Here is an 18,779-nt window from a genome sequence, read left to right as displayed (position 1 = left end):
AGTCTCTGCTCTCATGCATTATCACTAAAAGTACTGGTATGAACTACAGGTGTGCTCCAGCAACCCAATAGCAGAATTTGTTCTTTTCTGGAGGAATATTCATAGGGAAAGTTCCTATATGTGTCCACACAAAATTTTATTATTTAATAAACTGAAATAGGAGTTGCTAAGACATTAGAGTTAGTAGTAAGCACTGATGTCAGAAATATTTATTTGAACCAATAAATTGGATGGTTATATCTTAGGAGATATTCTTCCTTCCTCCCTGAAAACCAAAATTAGCTGAACAATTTGGCTTTCTGTTTAAAGATTTCCATTTTAGATGCTCACAAAGCACAGTACCTAGCAATGATCAAAGACACTGTGAGCAGGGCTTTGGGTGAGGTGCTGCTTGCCTATCAGCCTCCCAAGAGAGGACAGGGCAACTTCCAAAGCTGAGGGTAATTTTTTTCAGTTGTGAAAATGAGGATTATACTTCATCACTGAAAATATCCAGATGCTTGATAACTTATTTGTACAAAAATATTTAACATGCCCTTCTAAGTAATCAAAATAATAAAGTCCCAAATCCAAGCAAAAATTAAAAGATAAAAAAAAAAAAGTCATGATGTTCAAGCTACCACAGGAGCAAACAATAGGCATTCATTTGTAAACCTATATAATGCTTTTTGTAAAAAACAGAGTGTATGAACAAGTATATTACCAGCTATCTGCTCAAGGGGACCCCATTAATAATTCCATACTATTAAGAAGTAATTTTAGGGGCACATAGCTGGCTCAGTCAGAAGAGCATGTAACTCTTGATCTCAGGGTTGTCAAGTTGAGCCCCATGTTGGGTGCAGAGATTACTTAAATAAATAAAACTTAAAATATTTTTTAAAATAAGTAACTTTAAGCATTTCACAGAGGAAGGTAAAACAAAACAAATCCTCAGGAGAAAGCTTAAACAAGAATATTTCAAGTGAAAACAGTATTGATCATAATGATAAAAATCAAAGAGAAAATTCAGAATTAAACACACAATGAAAGCTTTGGTCCAATAACCCCTTGTATCTGAAAGTCCCCTGCACAGTGTTTCATGATCATGAACACACAACTGATCAAAAATAAGTGACAGGGTCATGATAATTGTGGGGATTTTGACCCCAGCTGTTATTTCAAATTCTTCTGGATGAGAGAAGTATATCAAACTGAGCTCCATAGCCAAGCTTTAGAGGATCCTAAATTGAAACAGCAAGCAAACATTTAAGATCAGTTGCCTTTTCCAAGGATTCGTAGTTTTCATCAAATTCTCAAAGGCATCCATGACAACCAAAGGATTGCTAGGGATGGTGCCACTTGTTTCATTGAAATTTCTTCACTTTAACAAACAAAAAAGGATATTTCTCAGCAAGAAGAGTTTATATCAAAACAAATAGAACTGCTATCAGGTTTCTTGGTTGTACCATAAGACTTCTAGAACATAGTACATTTTTTTAAATAAAGCTTCAGTTTAGATTTTGTTAAAAGTGTTCTGAAAGGCATCAAAGAAATTATGTTGGCACATTACTGAAAAAGTTCAGAAGGAAAAAATAATAGTCTGTTTCTCAACTCTTAGATAAGGTGCTTTTAGGCATCTAAAATGATTTCCCAAATGTCCAAATATCTGATGGAATTAGTCCTTGAACCAGATAATTAAGAACTACCTGTTTTCTATTCTGATATTATGTCTTAGGAGTAGAAACCCAAAGGACCCACCCTCCTCTCCACAGTGGGGAGGATATGACTGAGGGCTTGATTCGGGCATTCCCCGTCTCCTAGACAAATATCGACAAACCTCTTACCATATTTAGGATAATTACATGAAAGGTCACCTGATGGATTCCTTCCTGTGGCTGAGATGCCAAAAACCTAGTGGCAGCATGCCTTGTTTGACAAGAGATGTTAACTCTCTCTTTCCCCTAAGGCAGAATTAATTCTGAAACTCTAAATAAAACTCAGAGCCCTTGATGGGCACTGACACAGAAAGACCACATATTCCCTCCCTCTAATGTTTGATTACCTATCTGATCATATAGCAGACATGGTATCTAGCATGGTTAATCAAATGAAGACTTCAGTCTGATTTGGACCAACTCTCAGAGGAGGTATGCTTAAGGCCCTTCACCCATCTTGTGTTAAACCTCCCCAGAGTCCAGCTGCCTGCTGCCCAAGGCAGAAGCTCCATGCTGAGCCATAAGCATCAAGTGCAAGAATTTATAGGAAAAAAAATGCACGTGGGGACCATACTGGAACAATATGCATTTTGGAAAGCAAATCTTTAATGGCTGATGTAAAACATTATTCACGTGGAATTTAAGAGGTAAATGCATCCATGTAAGTGCCAGGCATATGCTATTTGGAATGTATACATTGTGAAGAAAATTAAAAATGGGAAGATTAGCAGAGTAGAAAGAAGCAAGAATTGCCCTCTGAGAGAGAAGTAGACAAGTGTCAGTGTCTTTTGAATTATGCTATTCCTAACCCTGAACCTTTTGTTGCACATGACTGAAGTTCTGGAATATTTTAGAACACTCATTGCTTTTAAAAAGAAGTCTTTTCACTCTGGTAGGTCACATTACAGACCAGAGACCACAAATTTATTTCAAGTTCAATTTTTTTTGGTTTTCAAAATCACAAACTTAATTGCAAACACTCCTCCATGACTCCAAAATGGAGATATATGTCACATTGCTAAGAAATCTTTAGTTTCCAACATTATGAGGTAGGAATTTTGTAGTTTAAGCCAGAAAATGGAGGTACTGCCCAATTTGAAAAGGGCTGCCTGACAAACAAGGAAGGTGTTTTGGTCAGAATACACATGAAGCCCGGCAGATAATGATTCAGAAAGGCAGGCCAAGGCTAAGCTCTCCTTTTCCCAAGAAACTTCCCTCTTGCTCTCCACCCCCACTCCCCCCACCATCTCCAGCAGGGCCTGGGCTGGGGCTAGGGCTTGGGCTCAGACATTTCCCAGACTATGTTCTGCTGCTGGACCCAAGACACAGGCAGGCAGAGAACTGGGACAGACTCAAGTCTCACCACACATTTTATGAATTACAGTGCCTGGGAGGCATCAGCTTTAAGGAAAGGCAAAGACAGAGATAAAGAAAATGTGCAGAAAGTACATAAAGATAAATGCCTGTAAAATCACTGTTGTTTTAATGCATTCCATATTGAGGATATAAAAATGTGAATATTCTAAATGATTTAATGGCACTAGTGTCCAGCTAAGACCTGTTTGTCGAACAAGATGACGATGCTATTTTTATGCAAATATTTATAGTAGCTAATCCTGATTTTTCAGTTATAGTTCTGAGGAGCTGGGTTAGTGCAGAAAAATGCCTTCAAAATGTGGGGCACATCACTTTCTCTCATGAAAGCTAATAAAGATGAGACAGATCTCCTGGGGCCTAGCAGCAATGCCTCTCTCTCTTTAGGCTATGTGACTGTTTAGTGCTACTGGACTAACTTCTTCCTTCTGGTTCATTGTGGGACAGGATTGTTCTCAGCCCTCGTCTGTTAGACCTGGGTTCAAATCCTGACTCTTGATCTTATAAACTCTGAAAGCTTTAGGAAGTTACTTAATCTTATAAGTCATAGTTTTCTTATCTATAAAATAAAGACAATGATACTTTCTGTATTGTGGGAGATTAGATGGCACAGTATTGCAGGTCAACTGATTGGCAGAGTACCTGATATACAATGTAAGCAAAAATACATATATTATTATTATTGTAATTACTATTATTAACATTATCTAGGGCATAGATAATATTATGCCCTTCAGAAGCTCACAGCTTCTCAGAACAGATTAACAATCAGGAAACATTTACCATAGTTTTGCCTACTTCTGACCATTGGATCAACCTCCAGAAGGTAACTCAACCTTTCAGGGTCTCAGCTTTCTCACCTTTAAGGATTTTGTTTGCCCGCTTATCTCAGGAAAATAAATTCTTGATTTAATCACTAAAATTGGTCACAGTGTATAAAAATCTGATTATCATCAAACTAATACTAAGATTTTTAAGCAAAATATTAATTGACTTGAAGTCTGAATATATTAAATACTATGTTTGAAAATCTTAAAAATTTGAGAATTGACCTATCCATTTAAATACATGGCCACTTAATATTGAGAATTTATTTGTTTTAGCATTTAACTGTTTGTGATAATATAACTGTCCCACCAGGACATGGCACCTAAAAAGTATGATACATTTTAAAAGGTTTTTAGAGATTCAATTCTAACAAGATTTAAGGTCACAGAGCTGGCATGAAGCAGAGGCAAAATTTGAACCCAGGTCTTTTTGTCAGTATAGCCAGTGATCTTTCCACAAGGCCACAGAGAGCTATTCTGCATATGTCTTTAAGTCCTTTCAGGCCTCGCAAGTGTCTTGATCAAAGCTGGCAAGCATTCACTGATTTATTCAAAATTTGTTGATCTCTTCCATATGGACTAAATCTAGGAAAGACAAATTTTGCCTTATTGCTGAACCAATATGAAATCCTCAGAGGTAATGGAGTTACATAAGATTATTCAGAAATTCTTTCCTTCTATGAAATATAGGAAAAAGCATTGATAGAAAGCTTATTTTTAGAGTCTATCCTATATATAAATACAATATGGATTGTGATTTATCTGAAAATCTAAATATTCTAGAATCCTGATATAACCCTCTTTGTTTTTGACCGAATTTGCTATCAGATAGGCCTGCCTCAGACTTTATTCAAACATATTTATTTAACAAATGCTATAAGGTCCTCTTAAAAGATACATCCCTCGATGAATTTGCTGTGGTGTGCCAGAAGACATCCAAAGGACATGAGCTCCCTTTCCTTTCTTTTACCTTGAATGAATTGCCAAATATATTCTTTGTGTGAAACAAACCTAAACCACACATGTTTGTCTTTCATGGCAAAAGCAAAAACAAAAACAAAACAAAACTAAGGTTTCAAGTAGTCATAGCCTCAATGTCTCACACACCTTGCTAGCACATGTGTTAGATGAGAGATATCACTGAAGAAACTTGGCTATTATATTTTTAAACATGTAAGAAATACATAAGCCTTCAAAAGATAAGCCAATTGTCTTCTTGAGTGTCCCACAGAAACATAACATCATCCCTAACAGTCCCTATTCCTCTCATACATAACCCATTTCCAACTTGAAATATGAATGTGCATTCCAAGTCTACTACCACCTGTAATGGGCAACTAAGCAATCCATGCTCACTCACTGCTGACAATTCGCAACATGACTGCAAAATTTACCTCTCAAGTTCTGCAATCTTCTTGTCCTTGTCATTCTTTTCATTCTCCACCTCCTTGAGGATCTCCAGCAACCGGTCGACTTCCGCTTGAGCCTTGCCACACTCATCACGGTAGTAAGATGCCTCTTTATCAAGTTGTTTTATTCGGTCTGCAAACTCGGGATTCATCCTGGAGTCATCTTCAATATTATGAGCCTTCAACATTATATTTTTAAAGAATGTAGTTAAGACAACAATTTAGAACAATAGGTAGTACAGTCACCAATGGCCCAGAAATTATCTTTGGAGAAAAAAATAATAACCATCAAGAATTATGGGTATACTGTCAGTTAAAAGGCAAAATGGAAAATGACATGTTTCAGCTACCTTAGAACAATGTTGATTTTAAATTATAATATAGCTTCACAGGAGAGTTTCTTTTATTGTTAATATTTTATTGCATTAAATGTTACTACTTTCAGGAGGTTTTTTCCCCACTAAGAAGTGGGAGATTAGTTGAGGGAGAGATTGTGACATCTTTATCCTGATGTTTTGGCAAGCAGAACTAAGACAATTCAACTCCTTACAATTAAGGAGGTGATTCATACCAACAGCTTCCTTTTCCAGTAGAGAAACTGAGATAGATAAAACAATATTAAATTATTTTTCCAAGAACCATCAAGGGTATATGTAAGGCAAGGAACATGTAAGAGACTGCTTGATCACTGAACACTTCATCCCACTGAGATTTTTTCAGCAGAAGATGTAGGTTGAGAGAAAAACTTGCAAGTGAGGAAGGGCTTTCCAGCTAACAGTCATACCCATAAATTCTTGTTCTCTTGATTAAATTTAACCTGAACCAGGAGGAGGATGAGCTAATTCATGAACAAGCACACAGACGAGAATCTGCAAACACATGCATGGGTGGGTGGCAGCTTCACACACAAAAACATACACAGGCAACAACACAGCAACAATACTGCAGAATAATTTGCAGCCAAAGTATTTGTGATTCTTGCGTGTCTGAAAGTGTGTTATGACTTTTTTTTCCCAAAATAAACTTTTGGCTGAAATATTCTCAGACAGATGGAAATAACACTGCACTGCAATGTTTTGCCTACCCCTTGTTTCCCATTATTCCTAATTGACTTCTTCAAAGAGTAGGCAGGGAAAAAACAAGTAGTTTAACAACAGTGCACATTCAACAGAGAAAGTTCAGAGAAGTCATATATGTGTGTATCTCCAAAATCCATATGTGAAATCATACAATGTTAACAATTTATTAGGACTTAAGTTGTTCTGCTGTCTTGCCATGTAGAATAGATGTTCACTGTATTTTTATATCTTTTTGTTTAATTTCAGGGAAAAAACAAGGCAAGCAAGCTACAGCTACTGTGGGGTTAAATGAATCATGCATGGTTAGAAAAATTAATACTAATACTACTTTACAAGGGTGACAGCTTTTGCAATGATTTAGTTGAAAAAAATTAAAAAATTAGTATAAAAATAAATTTCTTATTTATGACAAAATAATCATTTTTAGAATAATATTCTTGCATGTAACATATTATTTAAGCATGAGGATAGGAGGAAAATAATTTGCTTTCATGTTCTTTAATCTAAGATTTCCTTATTCAAGAAATAAACTCAACTACGCAAAAAGAACTTGGGAAAATTTATTAATTCAACAAACTCTCCAGTACTGGTTTATTTTCTTTTACCAACATTTCTCAGAGATAATTTATTTTTATTTACTTAGTATGTACACTGGATTTCATTCTACTAGATTAGTGAGCTTTTTCAGTATAATTAAAATAATCTAAAAGAGAATCCTGAGCTAATATGCCTTTAGAAGTTTATTTATCTAACAATTTTATTTTAAACTGAAGTAATGAACATTTAAATTTGTTAATCTCCACTTTTAAAATGTAGAGTAGATATTCTATTTTAAAAGAAAATAACTATTCCATATATCTATTTCTATTTGTATAAGAATTCATTACTCTTATATCAGAAAAGTGCTGAAAATACAGTTTTAAAAATTTCTAAGAAAGAGAAACAAAATGTTGATATTAATTCTCTTCCACTTTTATGCTATATTACCATTATTCTAGGCAGCTACAAAGATTTTCATGACATTTTCTCAAACTACCTGACCAAGAATATCAAGATCTTTTAAAGAGAACTCATGAATTGAGCTAGAAATGTGCAAAACAAACATAAATGTTTTGATTCCATGTTCCTGATTTAAGTTACGATTCCTTTCTTGATCCTGATTTAAAGATTCACAAAGAGCTAGCAGTTCAGTTAGCCACTGTGCTTTATTTTAGTTGCTTTTATTCTTATGATTATTATTATCATTATTTTTAATAAATGGGTACAGGATTACTAATTGTGAGACTTAGAATCTAAATCTAGCCCTGTGTCTTATGAGTACTACAGACAAAGGAGTTAGCCTCTCCAAGGACAACAAAAGCTATGAATAAAATAAACATGGGAAAGGTATTATTCATTTGTATTATTATGACTATTATTTAATGATATGCAACCCACCAGTAGAGCTTGTTATACAGCTAGGGTACTGGTTTATTTAGTTTTTCATCAAGATAGTACATATATCTTGGATAAGCCTCCCCACTAGGCTTACAGAAAAAGCAGTCTGCTGGTAGATGAGTATCTGAGCACATTCTTTATTTTAACTCTGTAAAGAGAAGGTAACCTAAAGCCAGTTTTCAATACCAGGTGAAATTAGATGGTTGGTAGTCTTTGCAACCAAACAAATGAATATGGTTAAAGGACACATGGGATGTTTAGAAGTACAGAAAGCCTAGGAAAAGACATGCCTGAATCTAGACCACTGTTGGCCTCATGATATTAAAGTTAGATCATGTTATTAAAACAGATCATAGTCAAGTTTACAGTTAGCCTGATATCTGTTAGATAATACTTGTAGGTGCTAATGACTCTTCCTTTTAAAAGAAATAAGCAACCACAAGAATACCTTGGAGTTAAATCCATCTCCATATCAATGATAGGTCACAATTCTTTGAAGGGTTATTAAATAAAGATGCAAATAGAAAAAATGCAAATAGATACCACTTTAAAAAATTTAAAGTCAATAGAAAGCTTTAAGAAAGAATCATATAGAGATGGATGAGTAACAGTTGCTTCTGGGTCATCACTAGGGTCCATGCGAAGAAGACTCAAGGGAGAGGAGTTTCCCATGACTGATAGCTGCTTAGTCCCAGATCAACCTGAGTTGTGAGGGCAAAAGTCTCCACAGAGTTCATAAAAGATACAGCAAGTAACCACCTCTATTCAGCTTCAGTCATAACTTTTCAGCTGATGGACTAAAATTGTTAACCAGTGTAGCATAAGTGTGTTATACTATGATATACAGACATGAGGATTATAGTATGCTAAAGAAATACAGGAGGAACTTGAGCTTATAAAGAAGTGCTTCCTTCCAAGTTATAAGGCCAGAGCCTACTCTAAAAATGAAGTGAAGGAAGCACTTTATTTGCATTTAGCAATGCTCTTGCCTTTTCTAATTATAACATGGATTCTTTAAGCTAGAATGGTAGCTACTGACGGGGATTAAAAGTAGGTAACAGAATTGGACCTAATATACTTTAGACACTACAGAGAAAAATAATAAATATATTTGAATGATCATTATCTAATAAATTCCTATCACAGCATTCTGACCCATTCAAGGTTTAAACTAAAAATGCACAGTAATTATTTTCCCTTGTGGATCTGTCAATTTGAAATTAATTCTCCCAAAGGTCAGGAAGTGACAGCCCATTTCATTCTAAGGCACATCAACTCTGTCCCCTCTCTTCATTTGTCAGGAATCTAGCTCTTTAAAATGCAAATTGGTGTGGATTTCATGGTTTTAGAAGCTATTTATCATAAATATAGGGAAGAACATTGTCACTTTCAAAGACATCTCCAGTCATCAAAACCAAAAAAATATTGATTAGCATTCTTTTCTTAAAGTAGAGATTTAATTTTGCTGATTAAACCAGTCAGTTTAAAGGGAAATTCAAGTATTTGGTTCTGTTTCAACATATTTCTGATCACTTTTAGAGCAGCTCTCAAACATCTCTCAGGAACACAGAAAACTGGGGAAAATATATTTCAGAAAAGTCTGTATTGCATATTAGATCTGTAAGTTTTGAGGGTCCCCCAATTATGTTTTCCTACATTTCCACATGTAAGGAAATTTCCCCACAAATGGAAATAATCAAAACAACTTTGGAGCCTCACTGATGTGGGCACGCCTTGGAATTTTGATGTGAACTGACTTTGAAAGTCTGAATCAAGCACAAACAAGAAATCTGGTCATGACTTAGGACAAAGAGAACATAACAATACCTAGTGGCTATTTAAATTATAGAATTTAGAACTATTTCAGGAAATAAGGCAAAGATTCAGGTTAATATTATACTTAAATTAAAGTTAAGAGCAAAAAGTGCCTTAAGCCAAACCAGAGATTGATAGTATCGATATGAAAAATCCCAAGTTTATTAATATTTCTTTGGTAAAGGTTGGATGTTGATTATTTTCAGTAAAATTCTAGTTCATCTTTCTGAGTGCCTAGAAAGGAAAGCATTAACTTTGGCCCAGAAACCTGCTGCAAAACTGGGCAGGGAATATTCAATTATAATATTATATAGCATTCTTTCTTTGAAATGGGGCTTAACAATTTTTAAAAAATCATTTCTTTCAAAATAAACAAATGATTAGTCATGATCATAAAGCACAAGCAGAACACTAACTAATGAGTCTGATGATTTTTCTTCCCTGCTACTTATGAGTTTCAGCAATAATTTGTTAAATTTATGCCCAGTGAAAATATGATTCTTGATTGCAGTACTTTGGGGGGTTTAAACATTCTTTTCATATCTAAGCAACAGAAAAGGGCATATAAACTACTTAAACATCGTATTTTACTTCAGTCTTCTAAAAGAAGTTCCAACCTTCACATAATTCTGTTATAAATAAGCCTTACTTTTTAAAATAAAGGTTTTAAGGGTGATTATAGAACTTCAATATATTATGAAATTTATATTTTAAGTCCAATTAATTAATACCAAATATAAAAGCTGAGCCTAAATAATACATTCAAAATCTAATAATGGTATGTCTTTGAATCTTACACTACTTAGTTCTAAAGGAAACTATTCTTTTATAATTTTGGCTAAGTAAATCGGAATACTCACAATTTTCATATTCTAACAACTATTCAAAATGAAACTTTTTTCATAGATGGAACAAAGAGAATATTTTAAATAAATGAACAAATGTTCAAAATAATTTTTCTTATATCACACATATACAAAATTAAAAGAACCAACTGTATGCTTAACAGTTTTTAAGACCATATAAACAAAAATACAATTATAATGTAATCGTTTTTAACTATGGACTTTTCAAAAATTAGCAAAATAAAGAAATGAACTAATTATCTGGATGTTCTGAAATAAAACATGTGACTTCAAATCTTAATTATTATAAATATTACTTGAGTTCTTTAGATATTTGAAAGCCTAGAGCGAGTATGCTGTGTATATGTGTTTGTGTGTGCGTGTGTGTTTATATATGCTATGTACATGCTGTGAATTATCTCTTAAATAGTTTTAATTTTCTATTGTGTTGGGGGGAACTAGTCTATGAGTGAATCAAATAATTTTCGTAAATAGTCACAAAAATAAACCACTGTCCCTAAACTGACTGTGAAAGCATTTATAATACAGTCCGCCATGTCCTTGGGACTGCAAAGTCCTATGATGACCTATATATCAGGAAGACCTCACTGAACATTAACAAGATTTTCTTCTTTCTCTAGACTGGAAAAATGCTCGGTCTTTTTCTTATAAACTGTTACATAAAATGTGAGCCCTGCAAAAGATGCGTTTGCAGAAAAGACAGGATTTCAATGAGTGATCAGGCAAGGGAGGAAACTCACATGTGTGGAAATACATCAGAGTGGTCTCAAGTATGCCCTAGCCAGTCACCAAGTTGCCCTCAGTGCCTCCAAATCCATCATTTGCCTTGCAACAAGGATATACAATGCACTAAATTTAGGACTCAGAAGCTCTAAAGTTTTATTAAAAATTTATAAGAGACCTCTGGATACCATCTCTAGGCATAATAACTACTAGGGCTACAGCAAAGAAGGTATTTGAGCCTAATGAAAAAAAAATATTATTTGTTTGGAACTAAGAACTAAGAAAGAAAAAGAATTCAATTGAAGATAACCTACATAGTGTTTATATGACAAGACAAAACTCCTCCGGGAGTAGAAACTGGTAGTTAAGCTGCAGAAAGGTTATTATTATAAAAAATAATAAGGATACAAAGACAAAATTTTAGATTCCTAAGAAATGGCATTACAGCATCACTTAGTAGGTGACTAAAGTAAAAGACTTTCAAAAGTAGGTTTATTTCTACTCCAGGAAAAAAATGTTCCCAGGAAAACTTCGAAATTGAATCTTTATTTACTCTGATTTAGTATAGATTTATGGACACAGAACTGACTGTAAAATGATCTTATTTAACAAAAACAATTAAGTTATAGTTCACCAAAATTTATAGGGTGGTCTTTTTCAAAATAAACATACAATAATAAAAGAAATTTCCTAGGTTCCAATAACTGGTTAGAAAATTAAAGAAGAAAAAAAAAAAAAAAGAAAGAAAATTAAAGAAGAAATACAGCATTCACCAAAAATTGATCTTACATAAATTTTTAAGTAACTTGAAAGTCTATAGATATCTATACAGATAAAGCTATATCTATCTATCTATCTATCTATCTATCTATCTATCTATCTATCTAGTAATGCTTAGAACTACCCTTGAAATATCCCAGGCCTATAATAGGATAATGTTAAACCTCTACTGTAAAATATTTATAAAATAAATAAAAGTTGTATCAAGTTCATGAATTGGAAGAAATAATATTGGAAAGATATCATTCTAAAATTATTTATAGGCTGAGTATAATTTAAATTAAAATCACAAACAGTTGTGCTTTTCAGTTGACTCGGTGATCCTTAAGTTTACTTGGAATAATAGAAAATTAAAGGCTAAGAACACTAAAACAAGACAAAACAAAATAAAAAAATGAAAAGCAGAATTCGGGTGGAATTTGTTTCACTAGATACTTTAAAATATTATAAACCACAGTAATTAAAATTCTGACCCAACAAATAACAGACATTGATAAAACTGAACAGCTCAGAAACTAAGACATTCATCCAGATGAGAACTTAGTATCTGATGAAATAATATGAAGAACAGTGGTTAAAGAATTATTTGATAAATGGTGCTGGGATAATTAGTTGATCATTTAAAAATATATAATGTTAAAACTTCACCTCTCAACATGAATCAAAATATACTAAAGACTGATAAATGAGTTAAGCTGATATAAAAGGTAACATTAAAAATGTTTTAAATGTAAATGTCTATTCTTGAAATCAGAGAATGACTTCTGAGCATAAAGAAAATGAGAAAACTCTAAAGGGAATCACAGGTCAAAAAACCTAAAAATAGTTATAGTTTTATTTATTTAAAAAATTTAAGGGATCCCTGGTGGCGCAGCGGTTTAGCGCCTGCCTTTGGCCCAGGGCACAATCCTGGAGACCCGGGATCGAATCCCACGTCAGGCTCCTGGTGCATGGAGCCTGCTTCTCCCTCTGCCTGTGTCTCTGCCTCTCTCTCTCTCTGTGACTATCATAAATAAATTAAAAAATTAAAAAAAAAAAAATTTAAGTGAGGGGTGCCTGGGTGGCGCAGTCGGTGAAGCATCTGCCTTTGGCTCAGGTCATGATCCCTGCCAAGGTCCCGGGATGGAGCCCTGAGTCAGGCTCCCTGCTCAGTAAGGAGCTTGCTTCTCCCTCTGTCCTTCCTCTCTCTTGTGCTCACTCTCTTGCCCTATCTCTCAAATAAATAAATAAATAAATAAATAAATAAATAAATAAATAAAATCTTTTAAAAATATTGTCACAAATCTGACAAAGTTTCTATAAAAGCATAGAATGGCTCACACAAACAGTGGATGAAACAGTAAACTCAAAAACAAGTGTTTACATGACCAAAAGAAACAATTCACAGAAGAAAAAAACAAACAGCTAATAAATGTTTTAAAAACCTCAACCACCCTAAGCTCAACCACCCTAGTGATTAAAGAAAACAAAGTAAAAATGACCAAAAAAAAAATCCAGCTATGCATTTATCCAAGTTATAAAAAAATGACAATTCTTGGTGTTGGTCAGGGTGTGGCGGAAAGGTTGCCTTTATCCAGTGCTGGAAGAAAAGTGTCATGGTAGAACGTCTCTAAAATTCAACAAGTGAGAACTATTAGGAGCTTTTAAAAATCATTGGCCAGAAATTTATTCCATGAAGAACACAGAAATGTAGGGAGATTAATATGGGATGATGTTTTTCTGAACATTATATACAGGCAAAAAACAAAAGGGGGGCAGAGATGAGCAATATTTGGGGAGTGAGTAAATAGAGTAAAATATCACACAATCAGTAAGATAGTGTTTTGGAAGAATAATTAGTTACTGGAGAAAACGTTGATGATATGTTACAAAAACAGGATATACAATTTAATAAACATTGACATAGTTTGGTGAAAAGAAAATAAGAGTATTAAATGAGAGAAAAAAGAAAGGAAATAGAAGGAAAAAAGGAAGAAAGTGGGACAGGAGGGACAGAGGAGAAAGGAAAACTAGAGAAAGGAAGAAAGGGCAGAACAAGAATTACAAAAAGATGTCTTTGTAAAGAACCACCCAAATGCTCCTAATGATTATCTTTGTGCCAGGAGATACCCTGTCATTTTATTTTCTCTTATACTTCCATACTTTTGCAAATTCTCCACTGTGACCATATGTTATTTTTATAACCAGAATAACACAATTATTTTTAAAAGACTGTTAAGAATAGAAAATCCATCATGCTACATCCCTATCAGTCCAAAAAAGAACTGGACCCTGAGAATATCTGCACACAGGGAGAGTTACAGTAATGAGAGGCTGGCTATACTCCCAGGATGCCAAACCAATGGGTTAGCTTAATTAATTCAAGGAGAAAAGTTTGCTTTTGCTTCCTGGGGGCTTGCCACTGTGGTTGAAAAGTCTAATAAGTGCCGTATCATCAATATTCCTAGAAATGGTCTCAGAGTTAACAGAGCCATTTCTTCAGTCCTACCTATTCTGACAGGGATGCGAAAATCCTATCATGGTTCTAATAACTCTTTGCTGCTACAGGAAAAAAGCCCACCCCAGTTATCCTGAACACACCCAAAATGTGACATACCTAAGATTTTCTTCCTGGCCTTAACTAGTAAATGTGAAACAATTTCTGTGGGATTATTTTACATCTTTTAAAAATGACCTAAAGAAAATACTCATTTTTCCCAGGGTCAATTTTCAAGCTTAAAGATATTCCAGTCTTGTCTTTCTTTATCTACCCATTGTCTGGAGCCTGCTTATTAATATTTCCATTCAAGGGGCCTGGGTGCCTCAGTCAGTTAAGCAGTTAAGCATTTGACTCTTGATTTCAGCTCAGGTCATGATCTTGAAGTTGTGAGATCCGGCCCCACATCCAGCTCATGTGCTGGGCTTGGAGCCCACTTAGGATTCTCTCTCTCCCTCGGCCCTTCCCTCCCCCCCATATAAAAAACCAAAATAATAATAAATAACAATCCCATTCAAATATTAAGAGATAGGAAATATGGATTATTTTTCTTGCTCTGCTAAAAATCATATTTGGGGAAAGAGGTTAATAAAGATGCACCAAAAGGAAATTGAGAAATTCTGTTTGCAAAAATAAAATTTGTTTTAAAGAATGGGGGGTGGAGGTTGAATCTAATTAAATATATCCAAGCAGTGTGTATCATGCTGTATGTATCCTGGAATAGCAGCTTAACAAAAAGTTGTTGCCTAAATTGCTTCCTTTATCTATGCTATTCCATTTTCCCATGATGGGAATTCATAAATAGGAGGTAATTAGAATGCATGATAGCACAGATCACATCTGCCAAATGACAAATTCTGGTCACCGTTAGGTAATATTTCACCCAGTTAAGCCAGTTGAGTTGACAAAACAAAAAGGTCTTTCTTCTTTAATAAGTTAAAGAAACAAATAAACTGCTTCATATAAATGCACACCTGTCATTAGGATAAAAAAATCAGTGGTGGCATCTGGGCCAGCCATTTTACATGTATTTTTACTAGTTACCTGTTTTGTGTACCATTAAGCTATAATCAAAATTGTTACTATCTGTTATTAGGAGGCTATATTTTAGTTTGTCCTCAGCCAAATGACATGTTTTTAACTCTTACAAAACCCACAATAATGTTAGGCATTTACCAATCTCAAAGAGCATAGCCCTATTTTTAAACCTAAGCCTATTTTAACTTCTATCATTTGGATGTAATTTACATCGAGTTGCTTGCTATTTTACAAATGCTATCCCTTTTCACATAGGTAATTCTGAGTTAAAAGGATCTAAGAAAGAGTTCCATGAGCCTAGATCTGCAGCTGACCTCCACTTTTCTATAGCCTTAGGGTTGAAGTTAAGAAGGAGGTAATATCAGTGCTGGCCATATTTTCTTAAGTTCTTCATTTTTAAATTTCACATTCAAAAGAAATGGCAGTGGCCTTTGCACAGGTCATTTCCTTTGACAGAAAGGAAATGGGAAGAGACTCATAAATATTTTTGAAATCTCCCATGTATGGCACACCGTGACATGTGATCAATAGATCCTCATGCTTTGATATGTTACAGCGGGAACTTTCAGAAATGACTTACTGGGTTGTACATCTGATTGAACAACTGCTCAGCTTGCTACATTGCAAAGTTGGGGAGGCATTGAAGCACAGACAGGGAAAGAAGGAAAGATCCAGAAAAACAGTATTAGCTCAACAAATCCAGTGCATTTGCACAGACGAACTGGTTGTTAAAAAAGAAGAAATTTCAGTTTCTAAACATTCCACAGTGAAAGTGAGAGGCTCTAGGGAAATAGAAATGTTGACTTTGGCTCCTAAAAAAGAATAGCTGGAATAAGAAATTTAAGGTTTGTGTTACTTTCCCTTTCTCAAGTTAAATAACCCATGAAATAAAGAAAGCTGTCTACTTTTGATGATACATGAAGTGCCGGCCTCTAGCAATGAATCAGAAGAAGTACTTTTGGCCAAGCCTGCAATTTATTACCTGAACTTCAAAGATAGTAATAATAAAAGATTAATTAAATCTTATCATTGAATTTATAGCTCTTCTTTTATATTAACACAAGCCTGAAGTTTCTATTCAATCTAAGTTTAGGAAAATATAGATCAGCAAACAGCAGGTTAGCAATAGCAAAATATCAGTAAGCAAGACATTACAGGATTAACAGTTAATGGAAGAAGAAAAAAATTAAGTCAGCAAGAAGAATAAGGGAACCAAAATACAGTATTATCCACTGCCCATTACCAGCTTCAATTGTTAGTTCATAATTAATAAAAATGTAATTTTCATGACTATCTTATTATGTTCCAAGTGCTTTTGAATTTATAAAGCTCTTCAGTCTATTTTGTATAGAAGATTTAAATTTTTGTGGATTTAAATGTAGTGATTATTATCTTACATATCACTCACAGGTGCTATTTCTTAAATACCTACATCATTCACTTGGGGGTCAACGTCAAGGGGCCGAAGGTAAAATACTATAGGAACTTTCACTTTGCTATAAGCTGAGACATGTGCCTTTGAAGAGCCTGAATTTTTCATTTGTTCAACTTTGATGAACTAAAATGACAATTTTACCATGGTTAAAAAAACCCACTCTCCTCAAAGATGATATTAATTGGAAAATTACCAAATCATAACATTTTGGTTTGTTGCTTCTCAACTGATTCCTAGTCAGATAAGGTAAACTTACTTCTATACACTGAACATCACATATTCTTTTAAAAGACAAAATTATCCACATGTCACTAAAGAGGTTCTTCTCAACCCCTTTGATGTTTAAGATTAATAAATGAGCTAATTTGTAAAGCACACTCATAACTTGTTGTGCATTACATCATTTTATCAACCTCACTAGTATCAGTAAAACTTTCCTCACATGTGGATATCTGATGGCATTGTTGTTAAGATGGGAGATGTAATGTGTAAGGAACAGTTCCTTTTCTGCCTGTAACCATTTTTCATAATGAAGTATTTGCCGACTTAACAGTAAAGGGTTAAAAGTAACTAGGCATGTGAATGTTCTCCACAAACATTTATGTAAAAACTCACCTTACCAATGTCAAGAATTGTTCATAAGGCAAAAATAAATTTAAATCACAATTTGGATTCCATTATCACTGGCAAACAAGATTTCTGTTCAGTTAAACACATCTATGATGTTGTGTACATTTTATGGCAAAAATACATGGACGCACACAAATCTTGAGCAAAATTCCATTGGGAATTCATGGTTTATTTATGACATAATAAAACTATTATGTTTTCAGCTTTCATTTAGTAACCCTTTATATTTTATTCACAAGTCACATACCCTTTTATTTAAAAGGAGGCCCAGACACTCCTTAAGCTTTTATAGCTGCTTATTTTTCCATGAGTAAATGATGTGTTTATATGTATATTCACATACTGCTGGCCTATACTTTCAAATATTTCATGTAGATCTCAATTCTTTTTAAGGTGATGGGTACTTGAGGTTTTTACAGAACTATTTATTAGCAGAAATTAAAGACTACTAGAAAAAGTATTTTAAACTTTTGAATTTCGTTGATGCTAGAGAGCCAAAAATAACAAAATAGCATCTGCAGGTTAGGTATGAAAATATTTAAATTATAATTACCTTATTTAATCTCACTGTACTATTCACTTAGGAGATAGTATAATCCAACACATTATTTATATACTTAGAAATAAGTTATCTATTCATAAATTAAACAGGTCCTTTACAGCAAGACAACCATATTTGTTACTTTAGTCCTGGTGATGTGGTAAAATGTTAAAATATTGTCGGAAATAATGCTAAAATATTTACAGGATTTCCTTTGTGAATTTTAGCACACAATATATACCTGAGAGTTTAAGGAAAACACATACCCTGAGTGATTCTTTGGGCAAGTCAGAGCTACACTGAAAGAAATTAAATTGAAATGCATAGACATTCACTTATTAAACTATTCAAGTTATATACATGGAAACTGTGTCAATATGTGAATCTCTTCCTTCTAATTACTAGAGGATCGCAAATTCCATAGGTGATATACACTAAAAGGAAGTATGTCAAGCATGTATCTGCAGAAATAATATAGGTGGTGACCTCAGCTACATAAGTGGCTACACAGAGTTGATGAAGGTATCTTTCATGGCCAAGTCTAATTGAGATCCTCCTTCAGGATTCAGCACAATACAACTGAGGTAAGCTAATGCAAAACGAGTCAATGAAATTCTCTCACAATTATTTTAGAGCCTGCCTTGTGATCACAAAA

The 18,779-nt window shown here is 34.0% G+C and overlaps 1 protein-coding gene across 1 annotated transcript in view; it reads right to left on the bottom strand.

Annotated features, from left to right (window-relative positions):
• Positions 1-18,779, bottom strand: part of ERC2 (ELKS/RAB6-interacting/CAST family member 2) — a 946,536-nt gene that overhangs the window by 453,307 nt on the left and 474,450 nt on the right. Inside the window, exon 12 of the mRNA XM_038566126.1 lies at positions 5,290-5,483. Within this exon, the coding sequence (XP_038422054.1) occupies positions 5,290-5,483 (194 nt within the window). The remainder of the gene's footprint in view (positions 1-5,289; positions 5,484-18,779) is intronic.

This window comes from Canis lupus, chromosome 20, assembly GCF_011100685.1.
Source record: "Canis lupus familiaris isolate Mischka breed German Shepherd chromosome 20, alternate assembly UU_Cfam_GSD_1.0, whole genome shotgun sequence".
Classification (NCBI taxonomy): Eukaryota; Metazoa; Chordata; class Mammalia; order Carnivora; family Canidae; genus Canis; species Canis lupus.
This window is presented reverse-complemented; position numbering and strand designations above follow the sequence as displayed.